At 46.3% G+C, this 18136-nt stretch overlaps 1 protein-coding gene across 1 annotated transcript; it reads left to right on the top strand.

The window, feature by feature from the left end:
• The first annotated feature begins 7252 nt into the window (after positions 1 to 7252).
• LOC125532886 (uncharacterized) lies at positions 7253 to 7722 on the top strand. The gene is made up of 2 exons (XM_087538684.1): positions 7253 to 7609; positions 7696 to 7722. Exons 1-2 carry the CDS (start codon positions 7253 to 7255, stop codon positions 7720 to 7722), a joined length of 384 nt encoding a protein of 127 aa, XP_087394810.1.
• Positions 7723 to 18136: the final 10414 nt, after the last annotated feature.

The following is an 18136-nucleotide window of genomic DNA, read 5'->3' as shown; positions in this document are numbered from 1 at the left end:
CCACGGCCGCAGCAAGGAAGTGCCTGCTTATTACGCGCAAAATAATTATTCCTCCACCTGACAGCAGGGACCCACCGGACGGGCCACCGTATTTCAGGAAAAATCGTTTCCCCCTGACTGCTGGGACCCACCAGCTACACCTTCGCATGCAAGGAGGTGCGTCCGGGCAAAAAAACAAAACGATTCGCCCCCCTGACTGCTGGGACCCACCAGCTACATCTTCGCATGCAAGGAAGTGCCTGACAGTCGGGACCCACATGGTCGAAGCGTACGTAGCGTTGTCATTCTGGTCGTGAACGTGTACGTACATATATACTGGTGGATGTAGAGGCGCGCACATGTCGTAGTAGAGGCACGCATGTAGCATGTACACGTACATACAACGGCCAGGGTGCAAGAAAGAAAATACGGCCACGTATGTGTACATACGGGTGGGGTCTCGAACGCCTACTCGCGCATACGTACGGTGAGGTCTCGTTGACATGGCTGGGTCGGAACGGAGAAACAACGTCGTCGTCGTGTTCATGGGGAGGCAAAGGAATGCGTCGTGTTCATGGGCAGGCAACGGAATGCGTCATATTCATCGGGAGGCAACGGAACACGTGGGAGCCAACCGGCTGGGTCGAAATGGAATGCGTGGTCGTGTTCATCTGGAGGGCTTGGACGGAACAGGCGATGGAAACGAGGCCTGGCGTACCGCAGAACGGAGGAAACGGCCTTGTGTTCGACCGGCCACGTTCGAAACGGGATCCTGTTCATCGGGAGGGGTCTGGCGTACCGCAAAACGGACGAAACGGACCTCCTACGGTCGTAACGGGGGTCCTGTTGATCGGGAGGGGTGTGGCGTACCGCAAAACGGAGGAAACGGACCTCCTACGGTCGAAACGGGGGTCCTGTTGATTGGGAGGGGTGTGGCGTACCGCAAAACGGACGAAACGGACCTCCTACGGTCGAAACGGGGGTCCTGTTCATCGGGAGGGGTGTGGCTTACCGCAAAATGGGACTCCACGAGAGACTGTTCATCTCCACCGTTGACCTCCTCCAGCCTCCATGGGCTACCGTCGACCTCCTCCAGCCTCCACGGGCTCCTGTTCATCCAGCCTCCACCGCGCGCTACTCCACCGGCTACTGTTCAACCACCCCTCCATCGTCTACTGTTCATCCAGCCCTCCACACCACGTGGTCCTGTTCAGCCACCCCTCCACGGGCACCCCTCCACCGTCCACTGTTCATCCAGCCCTCCACACAACGGGGTCCTGTTCATCCAGAGGCAACGCCATCGCTCACTGTTCATCCAACCCCCCCCGCAATGCTCACTGTTCATCCAATCGATCGGCTTTAGTTAGCAGCAGTAGCGAAGGAATCGCTCGATCGGGTTCAGTTAACAACCATGGATCAATCGATCGGGTTTAGTAACGCGTAGCCTGCAGTGCAATCGCTCGGGTTCAGTTAGAGCCCAACGCCTCGCTCAGGTTCAGTTAGAGCCAACGCCTAGCACACACGCGCGTACGTGTACGAGAGAAACACGCATCGCTCGGCCCCGACCTCCCACCGTAACCGGGAACTCCCCGAAATTTTCCTCGCCCTCGCTTCTACCATGGTTTTTTTTGTCATGGACGACCCACAGAATGTCATGCAGCTGTGTCTCCGGCCCGCCCAGGACGAAAAGCCCATTTTCTGTCATGATTTTTTGTCATAGAAGTAGGAGCCCCCCACATCTATGATGATACCGGTTTTTTCACAATTATTGTCATAGAAGTGTCATATGTATGACAGAAAAAAAATTCGTTCGGCCCAAAATGTCACGGATGTGTCTTTTTTTGTAGTGCTTCCTGCATAAGCACTGCTCCAAGTCCTTAATGAGAAGCGTCGCAATACACTTCATAATCTTTGTGCTGATCTGCAGAATCAACACTGGTGATGTAACCAAACGTTTCTTCAATTCCTGAAAACTAGCCTCACATTCCTCAGTCCATTTGAACTTGGTGTCCTTCTTCAACAACTCCGTCATAGGCTTTGCAATCTTCGAGAAATTCTCAATGAACCTCCGGTAGTATCCCGCGAGTCCAAGAAAACTCCGTATCTCTCGAACCGACGTGGGTGTCTCCCAATTTGTCACAGTGACGACTTTGTTGGGGTCTACCGCTATTCCTTCTCCGGATATAACATGTCCAAGGAATCCAACTTCCTTCAACCAAAACTCACACTTGCTGAACTTGGCGTATAGCTGATGTTCTCTGAGCTTCCCAAGTACCAAACGCAAATGCTCCTTATGCTCCTCTTCATTCTTCGAGTAGACCAGAATATCATCAATGAACATCACAACGAACTTATCTAAAAACTCCATAAACACCTTGTTTAGCATGTTCATGAAATAGGCAGGTGCGTTAGTCAGGCCAAATGACATAATGGTATACTCATATAGCCCGTACCTTGTGGTAAAAGCTGTCTTAAGTATATCCTTCTCTCGAATCTTCAAATGGTCGTACCCTGATCGCAGATCGATCTTGGAAAACACCTTAGCTCCTTGTAGCTGATCAAACAAGTCATTGATCATCGGCAGTGGGTATTTGTTCTTGATCGTCACCTCATTCAATCCTCGATAATCAACAACCATCCTTATTCTCCACTAGAAGTACTGGTGACCCCAAGGTGACGAGCTTGGGCGAATATATCCTTTATCCAGTAACTCCTTAATGTGCTTCTTAATTTCCTCTAAATCCTATGCAGGCATCCTGTATGGTCTCTTAGATATTGGCCCTGTGCCTGGCAAAAGCTCAATCAAAAACTCAATGTCTCTATCGGGTGGCATGCCTGGCAACTCTTCTGGAAATACATCCGGGAAATCCTTCAGCACTGGTACTTCCTCCTGTACGACTCCTGATAAGGAATTTACTTGAGTCCTAATCGGCACATGCTAGGATACATACTTGATCCTTCTTCCTTCTAGGGTGATGAGAAAAATCGACTTACTGGCGCAATCGATGTTTCCTCCATACATTGATAGCCAATCCATACACAAAATCACATACAAACCTTGCGACTCCGGAATTACCAGATCTGAGGGGAAAACGTGCCTACCTATGGCCAACGGTATCTAAAAACATCCTTGTCTTGCCATATACTCTGCTCCTGGCGAGCTCACTAACATAGGTGTACTAAGAACTTTGGTGGGCAGTTTATACTTATCCACAAATCCCCTTGATATGTATGAATGCGATGCACCAGTATTGAAAAGTATGACTATAGAAAAATACTTAACCAAAAACTTACCTATTACTGCATTTGGCTGGGCTTCAATCTCCTCCACGTTAACGTGGTTCACTTGTCCCCTGTTGAAAGGGTTGGGCTTCGTCCCAGAGCTTCCATTGCCGTTTCCGTTCTTAGCTTTAGGACAATCATTGGTGTAATGTCCGGTCTTCTGGCACTTGTAGCAAGTAACGTGGCCTAGATCTTTCTTGGCAGGCGTTGCTGGGTTGGAACGGTTCTGTCCATTGCTGGGTTGGAACGGTTCTGTCGTTGCTTCCTCCATTACCATTCTTGGAGACACTATGGTTGTGCGAACTTCCTCCATTGTGAGTGTGGCCTCCATGGTTATGGACAAGTCCTCCTGAGTTCGGGGTAAAATGGGGTCTCTGCTGAGCTCCAGAATTATACTTCCCTTGTCCATACTTCCTCTTGCGGTTATCAATCTGTTGCTGCTTCCCTTCAATCATGAGAGCTCTATCTACCAGCTCCTGGTAGTTGTTGAAATTTGCCACCATCAACTGCATGCTCAGCTCATCATTCAGCCCTTCTAGAGACTTCTCCTGCTTTGTTGCATCTGTAGCGACGTCATCTGGGACATAACGTGCTAGTTTACTAAAATCATCAACATACTGGCCAACTATGCGTCCTCCTTGGCGTAAGTTGTGAAACTCACGCTTCTTCATGGCCATGGCTCCTGTTGATACATGGGATGTACGAAAAGCCTGCTGGAACTGGTCCCATGTAACAGTGGCTATAGGATAGGTGACAGTGTAATTCTCCCACCATGAGGCTGCTGGTCCATCCAATTGGTGTGCGGGAAAACGCACCTTCTCAGCATTTGTTCATCCTGCAGTGGTTAACTCCCTTCCAATCCTGCGGAGCCAATCAAGTGCTACTATCGACTCGGTGCTACTGGAAAACACCGATGGCTGCAACCTCAAAAAAGGGCTAAATTGTCAACTAGGTGGGTGCTGGTGGGTTGTTGTTGTTGTTGCCTTGGTTCTGAACTAACAACTACATCAAGGTATTCTGCTGCTCGATCAACTGAGTGAGCTCCGGTGGAAAGGTAAATCCGGGGTCATGTCTCGTAGGCATCTGAGGGTTTAGAGGGATGAGAAAGAGAATAGAATGAGGTCTAGTGAGAAAACACTACCCATATGCACATGAGACAAACACAATCATATCACTCAATCAATCAAGAAAGGGCATACAATCGGTCTTAGAACTATCGTCACAAAACTACTCGGACTATACTATATACATGGTGGAATACTACTAATGATATGGTGGTCGACTAGATATATTGATCGGTCGAAGACTCCATGATATCTGCTCCAGCTTCATCAACATAGTCATCATCGCTATCGTCGGGGTCAGAGTCGGTGTCGTCAATGATGATGTAGTTCTCCGGGCAAGTAGAATCATCATCTTCTCTTCCTGGCGCGGGGTCTCCCATGAATACTCCTAGCTTCCTTGTCAGTTCGTCATTCTTCTCTACTAGCACGACGATTTCCTCCTCATAATCTTCGCGAGTTGCCTTTCTTCTTCAAGCTCCGTGATCCTTGTCATCGCCTTCTTCGGATCAATCATGCCTGCGCACATCTGGTTCTCCTGGCGACGAATGTGCTGGTTTAACTCCTAGATGAAAACGGCAATTGATCTATCCTTCCTGGTGCTGATCATCTCGACACCCACAAATCTGGTAGATAGTATCCTTGAGATCCTTGTGGTAAACTTCTCCAATGCGTCCCATGGTGATGTGGGCTGCCATACTCTTACCTAAACTCCAGGTTGGTGCATCGAAGGAAAACTCTATGGGCTCAGTGACTGGCCTAAATGTTCTTCCTGGAACTTGAACTTGAATCATACAACGCTCCTCTTCTAGTAAGGTAGTGTTGTAAGTCCCGGTGAAGCTTGGTATTCCAATGTTCAGGTACCTAGTGACTTCCTTCAAGTGTCGTCCAAAGGGTGTTTCTTCATCCGGTTATGCAAACTTGTTCCTTGCGTCCGCCATCCTAAAGAGTAGAAAAAAGGAGAGGAGTCAGAAATGAGAAGAGAGTAGTGATCTAGGGATTTAGCTTAGTGGCCGTGTCCTACAGTCAGTGTGTGCTCTGATACCATCTTGTAGCAACCAGACCTCAAACAGTCTGATCTCTGTGCATTAGTGTCATCCCTGGATCGGTAATGCTGACTAACATAGTACTTGAGGATTTATAACAGAGTAGAAATCACACACTTATTACATCGAATGTCTCAAAATAGAACTTATTATAATAAATATGGCTTAAGCCCATCTAATACGATAACAGCGGAAGGCTTGGAAGATAAAGTGAGTCCATCAACTCCAACGGCATCACTGAGTGACAGACCACGACCTAAGGCTCGTTACTCGTCGGCTGAAAAGTCTGCAACATGATATGTTGCAGCCCGAAATGAGTCAGCACATGGAATATGCTGGCAATGTAACACAAGAGAGTAATGAACATAATAATGATATCACTACATGCGTATATGGCTGGTGGAGGCTGTAGGGTTAATGTTTTGCGAAAAGCCAATTTTTCCGTACTGCAAAGGAATATATTTTATTTAATTACAAAGTTGGTTGAAAACATAGAGAAGGTAAACCCCCTCTCAATCCCAATTAAAAGTAATTAATAACCCAATCAAATTTATATTAAGAGTGATGAGATCCACATGATAATCCAATAATTAGATACTCAAGATGTCCATAACCGGGGACACGGCTAACCATGATTAGTTTGTACACTCTGCAAAGGTTTGTGCACTTTTCCCCACAAGACTCGATCTCGTCCGTTGGATTTCTCGCACTACATGATGTTTGAGAAACAGATGACCAAGACACAGTCTTTCCGAAGAGGTCCCCTTAACCGATAGATAGACCTGTACAACTACAACCCCCTACATCTGCTAGTCCATCATGGAAACGTTTCCCACAACTTACTCAACTATGCCAGAGCCCATATTGGCATGTGGTTGCACATGGAAGTTTCCAGCATGAATAATCTTATGATCCCTCTGAGCCTAGGTGGCAGTCCATAGGAGAATTACACGGTACCCCGGGATTTCCAAAAATATACAAGCAATCACTGGGTTCCCCAGGTGCCTCAATCCACCCAGATGTGTATTAAAGTTGCCACCTTAAGTTAACCATTAATTAACAACTCACATCTGTCATGGTTAATCTCAAACCCAATCAACATCTATGAGCATAGCATGGCAATATAAGCATAACATAGAAGTAACTCCCAAGGGTTTGATAATAAACAGGTGAATATGTACTACCCCAAAATCCAAAATTTATTCAGGTCCTAACCATGCAATTGTTTGAGGGTTGATCTAATGCAATAGAACCGGGTAGTAAAGAGGTATGATCAAAGTGTTACTTGCCTTGCTGATGATTCGTGAAACCTAGAGACTCGTAGTAGCACGCTTCGCACTCCGGGACTCTATCGCAATCAAACAAGCATACAATAAGCAATCAAGCGATAGAAATCCGAATAAAACTCTTATTTGATTTTAACATTAAATCTCCAATATTTCTTTATTTTTAGGAAGTCATTTTATCCTCTCTCTTTCATTTTTATAAAAGAAATATTCAAAGATAAAATAATTAAAATCAAACGACCCTCTTTTCAAAATTTGAGAAAAACTCAAATATGAAAATAACAAAATCCCCAACTCTCTCCGTAGGTCCTTGAGTTGCGTAGAATTTCTAGGATCAAGCCAAAATGGAATAAAATTTGACATGCAATGATGATCTAATGTATAACATTCCAAATTGAAAATTTGGGATGTTACAGCCGTCCTCTCCTCGGTGAGGGTGGAGTGCCCGCACGAAGGCTGTGGGCTCTACGTCACTTACCACAAGCTCGCCGATCACCAGAGCGTGTGTCCGCTCGCGCCCTGCAAATGCCCCGTGCCCGTCTGCGGCTACGAAGGCCCGCTGCCGGTTCTCTCCCACCACATCAGCACCGTGCATCCCATGCCCGTGCACAGGATCCAGTACGGCAAGGCGCTCCAGCTGCAAGTGCCACTGTCGGAGCCACGGCTCTTGCTGTTCGCGGAGGAGGACGGCCGCACATTTTTCTTGGTCGGTGGTGTGCTCGATATCAGCGCGCCTATCGCCGTGTCGGTCGTCTGCATCAGAGTGGGGGCATCCCCACTACCGCACTACGTGGCCAAGCTGTGTGCGAACGGCCCACCGGGGGAGCCCAAAAGCAGGACCGACACCGTCAAGGTGGAAATGGAGGTGACAAGCAGCAGGGATCCCGGCGACGTCGCTGTGCAAGAGCTGACCTACTTCACAGTTCCGCCCAAGCTGCTGGCCGGGGCTAAGCTGGTGTCCCTCCACATTCAGATTGATAAGCTCACGTCCTAAATGATTCTACAGTGCCTTCTGTTTATCTTAGTAATATGCTAATATAGGGGTTAGCTCAGTCTACTTTAGATTAAGAGATGGTAGGTTTTGGTGGGGATGCAGCAATTACCTCAACATCAGATCAGCAGTGAAAGTAATTTCGAACAGTCGAATGGATATTTTGTGTCTGTTGGATATAAAGATCCTTTGGGTAAGAAGTAACAACTTATATGCTTTTTTTGAAATGGAGCAGCGATACTAGTATATTTTTTGTTGACATGCACTAATATTTTCGAAATGGACGTCGGGCTGTAGCTAGAAGGGCGGTTGGGACACGACATCGGGCCATACCGCGGTGACCCCCGATTGGGACGCACCGACTGTGGATTTTCTCGCTCGCCGATGTCGACTGCGTCTACGTAGAACATTGTTCCCTTCCCCCCAGCTACGGGATCAGGCCGGATATGTGACCAGCGGTGTGGCCATCGTCGTTCTATGCTTGTGAAGAGAGCAACCCAAGCAAGCAGGCTTGTAGCTTAGGCTCCTGCTAGTGTATATATAGTGGTTTTATTTTTCTCTCCGTATCAACCATTTTATATTGCGTACGTGTCATTGAAGAGTGAAATGATGGTTGCTTCTTCCAACTAACTTACTGTGTGATTTGACTGCTCCTTTAGTGGCCCCTACACGTACTCCCCCTATGTGTATGCAACAGTCACACGTACACATGGACGCAAAAACGCGCGCGACGCCCTAATGCATGCATGTCCGAGCACACGACGGAACACACACGGTCATGCTCAAGTGCTCAATCTACATGAGCATGCACACACATACTCAGCCAGGGTGATCTAGTGACCGTATAAACACCGGAAAATGTATATATTGAGCGCAATGAGCGTATTATGAAGTCCACTGACCGTATTTTTACAAATATACAGTGACAAATAGTGTATTTATCTCGTTTGAAATTAAGCCATATTAACCGGAGAGGAGGCAGTATGGACTAGCATTACTTTGCTGTGCCCCGTCAACTTGCCGAATGAGGAGAAGCTTGCAGGATGGGAGAAGGTTGTGTGCGGTGGCTCGCAGGACAAGGAGAAACTTTTGGCTAATGCAAGGTCTCCTTCACTCAGGCGATGGACGTGCAACAGTTAATTCGGTATCAGATTTCCAGAAGCATACAATGTACTAGTACTATTATTGTTGCACTTCCCGAAGAGGCGAACAACCAAGCACAAAGTTTACTAGTACTAGTACTAATACTATAGTCTATAGAGGTATGTACTATACTAGTACTAGGAACCGGATGGAGGAGCGTCTGCACTCTTATTATATATTTAAAATGTGATAAAGCAATCTTTGACACATTTGGTTCTCTTCAAGGGTTCTCGCATGTGATAATGGAAGTTGATTGCATGGAACACTCGCCACAATTCTCGCTTAATTCTGGCTCATATCCTATTACAAATAGGAGCGCTCAGTTATATTTCCTCTTTTTTGTTATTCAGCATGTAAACAGGTCAGCAAACCTTGCGGCGCATCTTTGTGCGAACCGTGCTTGCTGCACTTTGAATGTGGCCGAGAGTTGGCTTGATGAAACACCTCGCTTCCTACTTCTTTTTTTGCGGGGTACCTCGCTTCGTAGTGACCAGTGTCTTGGTTGATCGTCCTAAGAATGCTTATATATGAATAAAACTCTCTCATTTACCCGTAAAAAAGATTAAGCCATATTAACCGGAAAGGAGGGAGTATGGACTAGCACTACTTGTTGGTGTGTCCCGTCAACTCGCAGAACGAGGAGAAGCTTGTAGGACAAGGTGAAGCTCGCTTATGACTTTTGACTAATGCAACACCCAGGCGGTGGACATGCATCAGTTCATTCAGTGTCAGATTGCCAGAGGCATACACTGTACTAGTATCGAACATGCGAAGTACCATCATTGTTCGACTTCACGAAGAGGCGAAGAGCCAAGCGCAAGGCTTAGTAGTACGAGTAGTACTACTACTACAACCACATGGTGGAGCCTCTGTACTCTTATTTTTTTAATCTCTGATAAAGTTCACATTTATTCCGGAGAAGGGTAGAAAACGGTAGCCCAACAAGTAATGATGATATCGATCAACCATGCTCGCATATATCTTGGCCTCCGTGTGAGCCCGTCCGTGTGTTTTCGCTCCTCGTCTCTCTCAGGGAACGGCGGGTTGGCCATTTTGCCATCAATTAAGATCGGTTTGCTCACACTCCGGTCCCACATGTCAGTGATATGCCAAGAGGAGGTGCATTGACCGACTGGCCATACGCGTACTTGGTTTTGCACCTTCATACTACTCCTCCCTCCGTCATAGTTTACAGGGCGCGCTTCATTACGATGCATTTCTCTCAATGCATTTCCACCACCAGAGAGACTTTAGACGCGTTTGGGTTAATGCTCAATAAATTAGGGCGTGGTAGCAGCGATTTTCTCTCGATGTAGTACCACGGAGTGGAGTAAGTGCATGCATGTGTGTACGCATTATTTCCTCTAGTAATAGACGCCGTGCTATAACTACCAATGCTATATTCAAGCCGATTGCTAGTCGCCTTGGTCCCAGAGATTTTGTCTTTTTCTGAAGCGCGCTCTATAAACAGTGATGGATGGATTAGTATGAGCGGATTCAAAGAAGAGCGTATTGATGGTTGCTTCTTCCGAGCAACTTATAGTGGGAAAGGTGGGGCTTATGATTTGACTGCTCATTACTCACTATTAATGTGGTGCAACGACCGGTCTGAGTCTCCCATGCGGCTGTGCACTACCCCCTCGGTTCTAGAGATTTCAATGAGTGACTACTCAAATATTTGTCTTTTTAGAGATTCAAATGGACTACTACATACGAATGTATATAGACATATTTTAGAGTGTAGATTCACTCATTTTGCTCCGTATGTAGTCACTTGTTGAAATCTCTAGAAAGACAAATATTTAGCAATGGAGGAAGTACACATAGGAAGCAAAATGAGTGAATATACACTCTAAAATATGCCCATTTGAAATTTGTAAAAAGATAAATATTGTTGATGACAGTTGCGACGACAAAAAAGAAGCATATTCCTTGTCCTAAGGGAAGATAACAACATGGTTGTGTTTGTCTAAAACGGTGTGAGGACGAGATTGCAATATGGAAAGTACGCCGGACGAGCTATGTTTTGTGCAAAGAACTATGGAAGATCCACATGCAGCGACGTGGGAAGACGGGCAGTGGAGCAAGGCCGTAGGGGATACCTGGAGGTCGTCGGGATGTAACTAGGTGAGCGGCGGCGGGCAGAATCTGCCCATACTGCGGCAGCGAGCAGGTGGCGTAGGCCCTACTGCGCCGGAGCTTGGTCAGAGAGAACGACGTGTACCGCAGATCAGGACGTGCTGCCTCAGCGCCGTCGAACGGAGAAACGATGCACGTCCTCCCTTTCCGCCGGCAGACGGGATGCGGCCGGATCAGTGACCAACAGTGAGAGAGAGAGAGCCCACCGCAGCCTTGTGTGAGATACTCTGAAGAGAGACAAACCAGGCAGGGAGGCTCCATTGTATATAGTGGAGCGGACTACCTTTTTCTCCATAAAAATCATTTTATATTCTGTGTACGTGCCATTGAGCGATATAACTTTATTTAAAAATAACGGGCCAACGCATCAAGTCGAACTTTGTTTCGTGCACGTGTGGTACACGCCCTCCGTAGGTAAACAACCGCTACACGTGTTCAAATTAGCACACGGGCTGCCATTTGGTACAGAAATGAGCTCCACCGTGTACCCGCGCAGGTGTGGCTGGGCACGAAGCATGAGTACGTGCACGATCACCTATTCTCTTCTTGTATACATACACCACCTACGTGGGGTTGTGTGAGAGAGATACAAACGTAGAGAGATACAGTGTGTGGGTTCGTGGGAGTTTTTTTTGGGGGGGGTCAATCAAAAAATGTAACATATGTAATGTGTGTGAAATAGAGTCCTGGATATATCATACATATAGAGGGGGCGATCCACGAGAAGAGAGTGGAGGTATCATCGACTTGAGGTGTCCATAGAATCAAAGAGAGGGATGATGTGTGTGTGTGTGCGTGCAGGGTCGATAAAGAGTGCCATCGAATTTGTGTGTGGCCACGTCAAAGATATAGAGTGGCTGGCCTACTAGAACGAGAGAGGGGATAGGTGCAGTTTGTCTCTGTGGCATGGATACCTACCTACAGCGCTCGACTATCGGTGTGTGGTGGGAGGGGGAGGGAGGCCTAATTAACTATAGAGGTACAATGGCTGCTATATGTGTGGAGGAGGAGAGAGGCCTACCTCATGTATTAAGGGAGATTGATCTACCTCATGTATTAAGGGAGATCGATCAGCATCCATTCATATGTGTAGGAGAGGAATAAGGTTGGGAGAGAGACAGAGCTAGAGTGTTGGAGGGGCTGGTAGTGGAGTTGCTTCTACCAAATGGTGGGATAGGCTTGCTAGACAACCGGAGGGCACGCCTGCAATATCAATAACAGAAGGGATGTCTGCTTGTCTGTGCACGTGCGTGTGAGAGACGGGTCAGGAGGCATGCACGAATGATGAGGGGGGACGATATAGCTGTGGTAAGCAGACATAACTACATAGGAAGATCAATCCTCCTTTTTCAGAGAAAGGAAAGACATAATTTGTGAGGTACGTCGATCGATGGGGGGGATAGTTAAAGTCAACCTAGGTATATGTTGGGAGATTGATCGGTATACATGCATGTGTGTGTTAGAAGCAAATGAGGCACATGGAGAAGGATAGAGAGAGAGGGATGTATCTAGGAGGTGGTGCGAGAGTCATACTATATCGAGGGGGAAGGAGTGTGCGAGTACGAGATCGATGAAAAGAGTGGTGGGAGTGAGGCATGGATGGTGATAAGAGAAGAGGGGAAGCTTGTTTTTGTGCTAGGCACACCTGGCTAGAGAGGCATATCGATCGATGTGTGCCGTAAAGAAGGAGCTGGGGGCCTACACACACTATGGGTGAACGACCAAAAGTGAAAAGATGAATTTGCACGATGGAGCTAGAGAATGTTGAGGGAGGGTGAGAGGGATGCAGGCGTGTGCATGCACAAGAGAATGTTAGCGCTAGCTAGCTACAAAGATAAGATGATTGTGTGGGTGTAAAAGACGAATAGAGATCATACTTCATTATAAAAAGCGAATTAGGATATTTGAAGAATTTATCATAGTGTTTTAAACTGACGAATGTGTGAATATATATAACGGTGATACACACGGTGTGATTATGAACATGTTATACTACATATAATATATTTTATCTCTACTCTTATAAAAAATGGAGTTGTTGATGATGGTGTGCCTGCCATCCCGCAATATAGGCCGTCCGATTTATATCTGACGGATAGGAAGGAAACTATGGCAATTTTGAAAAAAGATACCCACACCCCTCTCCATATTTGCAAATTAGGCCTCCCCTTGATCATGTTGATGTTCTATGGAACGCATGGGAACCTTGCTAGTACTACGTATAATATATAGAACATTGATCATAATTTGGGCTAATGTGTGGCTTTTGCAGCTCAGGTCTAAATACTTGTCATAATGTAGGGGGCGAGACACTATACTATGTGTGATAAACACGGTGTACACGTATGGAACATGGTTCAGATTATGAATATATAGTTAGTACATCAAATGTACTATTATTTGGAATCAACATCAAGTGTATTCAAAAAATAGAATTCGAGTTCATATAGTACACATAGTTCATATCTATCTCTATAGTAATCATGTGGTGTGTTATTAAGCTAATACACGAATGATGGTTGAAGTTGGCAACAATCATGACTATAGATTCTTATTGAAATAGAGAAACAAATTCAAATTCAGCTCGAATTGCAGCGGTAGTATAGACATTTGGAATGCACTAAAATGTTGGTATGAGTAGGTTACATGCATTATGCAGCAAGTGAAAAAATTTAATTGGACATAACATGGATTCATACTCCCTCCTTCCATCTATATAGGGTGTAATGCGTTTTTTAAGACCGCCTTTGACTATTGACAAGATTTATAGTACATGAGAAGCACAATGTGAAAATTATATCATTGAAAGAACCTTTCACAGACGAATTTAATGGTGTGCTTTGTGTAAGTTGCATGTCATATATTATTGCTCTAATATTTGGTCAAAGTTAGCATCAAAAAACGCATTAGGCCCTATATAGATGGAAGGAGGGAGTAGCTTTGAATAGAATTTTTATAGTAAAATGGGGCAAGACTCTCTCTTTATGTGGTGTATTTTTATTTTTTTGTTTTCTTTCTGGTTGAGGGAAGTGTGAATTGATTTGGTATGTACAAGTACAATATTACACGTTAGGCTTGTCCCTAAAATTCGACCTGCGCCTTTTTATATCCCGAAAATTCAGATATCGTGCTCCCAAAACTGGCGCCTTCACAACCTGTGCCTTGCTATCCCGAAATTACAACGCGCGTGAAAACTCCCTCCGGCTGCCAAATCCCGACATGCGAAATCCCCCTTCTAACCCTGAGCGAAAGGGCCGCTAGTTCAAATCGGTGGGGGGTACTTTTGTAACACACCCTACATTTTGGACAAGCGCGTCCCTAAGTCATGGTTCACCCCCTCCCATCGCCTCCTTTTTGCCATTCGAAATCCCAGGCCACCATAACCTCTCCGCTCCAGCCGCGAAACCCCACCCTCCTCCGTCCGCCACCTCACCGCTGCCCAGCCGGAGCCTCTTCCCCGACGACGTCATCCACTGCAACATCTCGACATCCCTTGTCCACTCCCCGGATGAGGATCAGTCGTCCATCTCGTCATCCCACCGGTTCAGCCGCCCCATCCTCCACCTCCAAGGAGCTTCTCCGATGATCGCCTCGTCTATCGCGACTGCTCCATCCCCACAGCGCTGCCTTAACCTGCTCCATCAGAACCGCAGAATCCTCACCGACTCCTCGGACGAAGCAGAGACCTACTCGGCGCCACCAAAGAGGTTGTACACTCATCGCATCGCACCTTCTCCTTAGCTCGACCTCCGGCGCCGAAGGTGCTCCATCCTGCACCCCCATGGAGCAGCTACCTTGAAGTCGGCGCCGCGGGCGACATCTCAACGGCGGCTCTCCCCCAGTGCGAGGCCCCTTCGGCGGTGGCATCCGTACCAGCCAGATCTGCTGCTGCTGCTCTGGCTCTTGCTCGCTCGCTCGCGCTGCTGCTCCGGCTCTCGCTCGATCGCTCGCTTGCCCAGCTGTTGCTTCTCCGGCTCTCGCTCGCTCGCTCGTGCTGCTGCTCTGCTCTGATTTAGCTACACTTCAATCGACTGAATCAACTTTGGGTCAGTCGATTTTCAAGGGGTGGGGGGATCACCGGAGTTAAGGAAGAACCACCCGCAGCGGGGATGGGGGCTCGCCGGAGAGGTACCCCATTATCTATCTTAGGGTTCAGGGTGGGGGCGGGGGGCCTATAGGGCTGGCCGGGGCTACGGTGGACCGGAGGTGGGGAGTTGTTTTGGGGCGCGAGGCGGCGCTGGGGCCGGCGGTTCAGCCGGTGGTGGCTGGCGGCTTAGGGGGTGCAGGTTGAAGATGAACTGCAAGCCCTCCCTAAACTACATGTCAAGTGCCTCTCTACTACCATTGCGTTCAGTTTGGACAGTAACATTCAGATTCCAGAGTAAATTTCAGTTTCGACAGTTAAGTTCAGAGTCAACAGTTTTTACCTCATCTGTTGTAGTCAGGTGGTTTTCGGTGATGTAAATTTTACATCTATTTTACATCATCTATTGGAGATGCTATTCGAATCCCACTAGAGATTGACGGTGTCCGTCTTGTGTTGCTTCAGCCTTGACGTCTTACGGCTCATCGGGGCTGCTCCAACGACAGAATGATCCATCACAACAGAACAGTGCCCTAGACGCCGTCTACAGATTCCTCAGATCTTCCTCCACACCTCCGACAGCCACCTCTGCCTCAAATTCTTCAACGACCAACCCAATGATGCCGAGGTCGACACAGCTACGGCAAAGAGGTTGTACACTTGTTGCATCACTTATTACTATACATTCATGTCGATCCATTAGGGCTATTTTGGTTCAATGGAAAACCATAGCAATAGGGAATTTTCCAATGGCACTCTACTATTCAATTATTCATGCATTTTTTGAAATGAATGAAGCAAAACATCCACCTAGACCTACTTTTCAAAATCCTATGCATGAAAACAAGACCAAGTGCATTAGTGGCAGAATAACATTCTAAATGTACACGCTTTTATATGGTTTCACTTTATTTTGGCCATGTTTCTTTGCATTCCTATGCTCTTCCAATTCCTGCAAACCAAACACTCAAGTTGACAGAAATCCTGTGCTTACAAATGCTCTGTTTACCATGTGCATTCCTATCCTATTTCGGTGTTTTTCCTATCCTGCATTTTTAGAATCATGCAACCCAAATGAGCCCTGACAGAATTACTTCAGTTACAGGTAGGTGTCGAAGGGAACTTTGTGTGGTTTGTCCTGCTCCTGCTGCAACATCGTCCACCTCAACTGAGCTGCTCCATCGACAGAAACATCCACCAAACCAGACATCACGGCTCCCGACCATCTTTCACCGCCTCAGATCTCCTTCCCTGCCGCCGGCACCCACCGCAATGGCATCACCATCATCGACTCAGTAGATGAACCTAAGGAGTACACGGGTCCACAAGAGAGGTCGCACCCTTTTGTTTCTACTTATGTTATGCATTGCTTAAAATTACCCGCTACTTTATCATCCTGTTCACCTCTTGGACTCCAAGTCAGGTCCAAATTAATGTTCAAACTTGAGTTCTAAATTAGTTGTGGGGCACATATCGAGGAATCCATGAATAGTATCTCCGTTTAATATCTAGTTCACCTAGGGTATGCCTATGTTGTTCATCTTGGGTGGGAAACAAATAGTAAAGCAGTCATCATCTGTCTTTTTATTAAATTAAAGCAATCATCAGCCTGCTATCATTATTTTTGCATCCATCCACTGGTTGTTACGATCACTCTAAATTGCTGCATGCTCTCCTTACATAATCCCACCATATTTTTTCGTATGCATGTCAGATATTGTACACAGTCATGCTGAACATGTAGAGAAAAAGAGAAGAGTTTTGCGCGGCAATACAATGTCATGCAGACATCGCTCCATGGTGGGTTCAATGGCAAACCCTCCCCACCCCTCTCTAGATTGTAATCTAGAGGAAGATATCTGTTCTGAGGGGGATTCAGATGCCGCTGACCACTCCTATTTACCCCCAAGGTGTTTTCCCTACCTTGGCATGATGATGTTAGTCATATCATGCATATGTTGCCTTGCAGTGCCTACTTTTGACATCATATATGTCATCTGCTTAGTTTAGACATGTTCTGTAATGCCACCTGTTTAGTTTCTATATCATATATGGGAATTATGCAGTCTCATGCCTTTTAGCCAGCCATAATTTACGTGAAATGTGCAATGCCATCCTATTTAACCATGCATCATATATTTGAATGATATCTTGCCCATCCTTTTCTTCACTACATTTCCATTTGTCGACAATGTTTGTACATTAAACTACTCTTCCTGTGAATCAGCCATTTGGGTGGGAGATTGAAAAATCTGGAGTGAAAACAAGGCCTTCAGAGCAGACAATGCTACCTGTCGAAGCAGATCTCTTGTTGGGTCCCGATAGCTCCTCAGAGATGGATTCAGAGACAGATGACCAGTCCTATTCCCCCACTGATGTGTATGCTCTAACTTGGCACGGTTATACTGCTCATATCATGCATATGGTGTCTTGCATTGCATAGTTTAGACATCATATACACAATATTCAACACCATGTTCTTAGTGCATACATCATATCTAATGCCCTCTGTTTAGCATATAGATCACATATGTGAATTAAATGATGCGATCCTGATTACTTAGATAACATGTAGGTGAATTATGTCATGCGATCCTGTTTAGTTATTCATCATATCTTTGAATTATGTTATGCTATGCTATCCAGTTTAGATAGACATCATATATGTGAAATTATGTCATGCTATCCGTTTTAGTTAAACACTATACATGTCAACTATTTCATGCCCTCTTTTTTCCACACTGTCTATTACATCTGTCTCTCATACAATGTCTGTACATTCAACTATGTTTCTTGTTTATCAGCCATTTGAATTGGAGTGGGTGATGCCAGCATCTAGCGGACTAAAAACACGGTCTTCAAATAAAATAGTGCTACCTCTTGGTGGAGATAGCACCCCGGTTGTACATGCACGAGAACCAGCCCTACCACACATAACCCAAACTCTCGCATATTGTAACCCTACTGTGATGGACAGAGAACCAGCTAAAATAGTGCTACCTCTTGGCGGAGATAGCACCCAGGTTGTACATGCATGAGAACCAGCCCTACCACACATGACCCAAACTCTCGCAGATTGTACCCCTACTGCGATGGACAGAGAACCAGCTTCACCCAATCTAACC

The sequence above is a fragment of the Triticum urartu genome, chromosome 1A (assembly GCF_056163025.1).
Source record: "Triticum urartu cultivar PI428250 chromosome 1A, HENAU_Tu73, whole genome shotgun sequence".
Classification (NCBI taxonomy): domain Eukaryota; kingdom Viridiplantae; phylum Streptophyta; class Magnoliopsida; order Poales; family Poaceae; genus Triticum; species Triticum urartu.
This window is presented reverse-complemented; position numbering and strand designations above follow the sequence as displayed.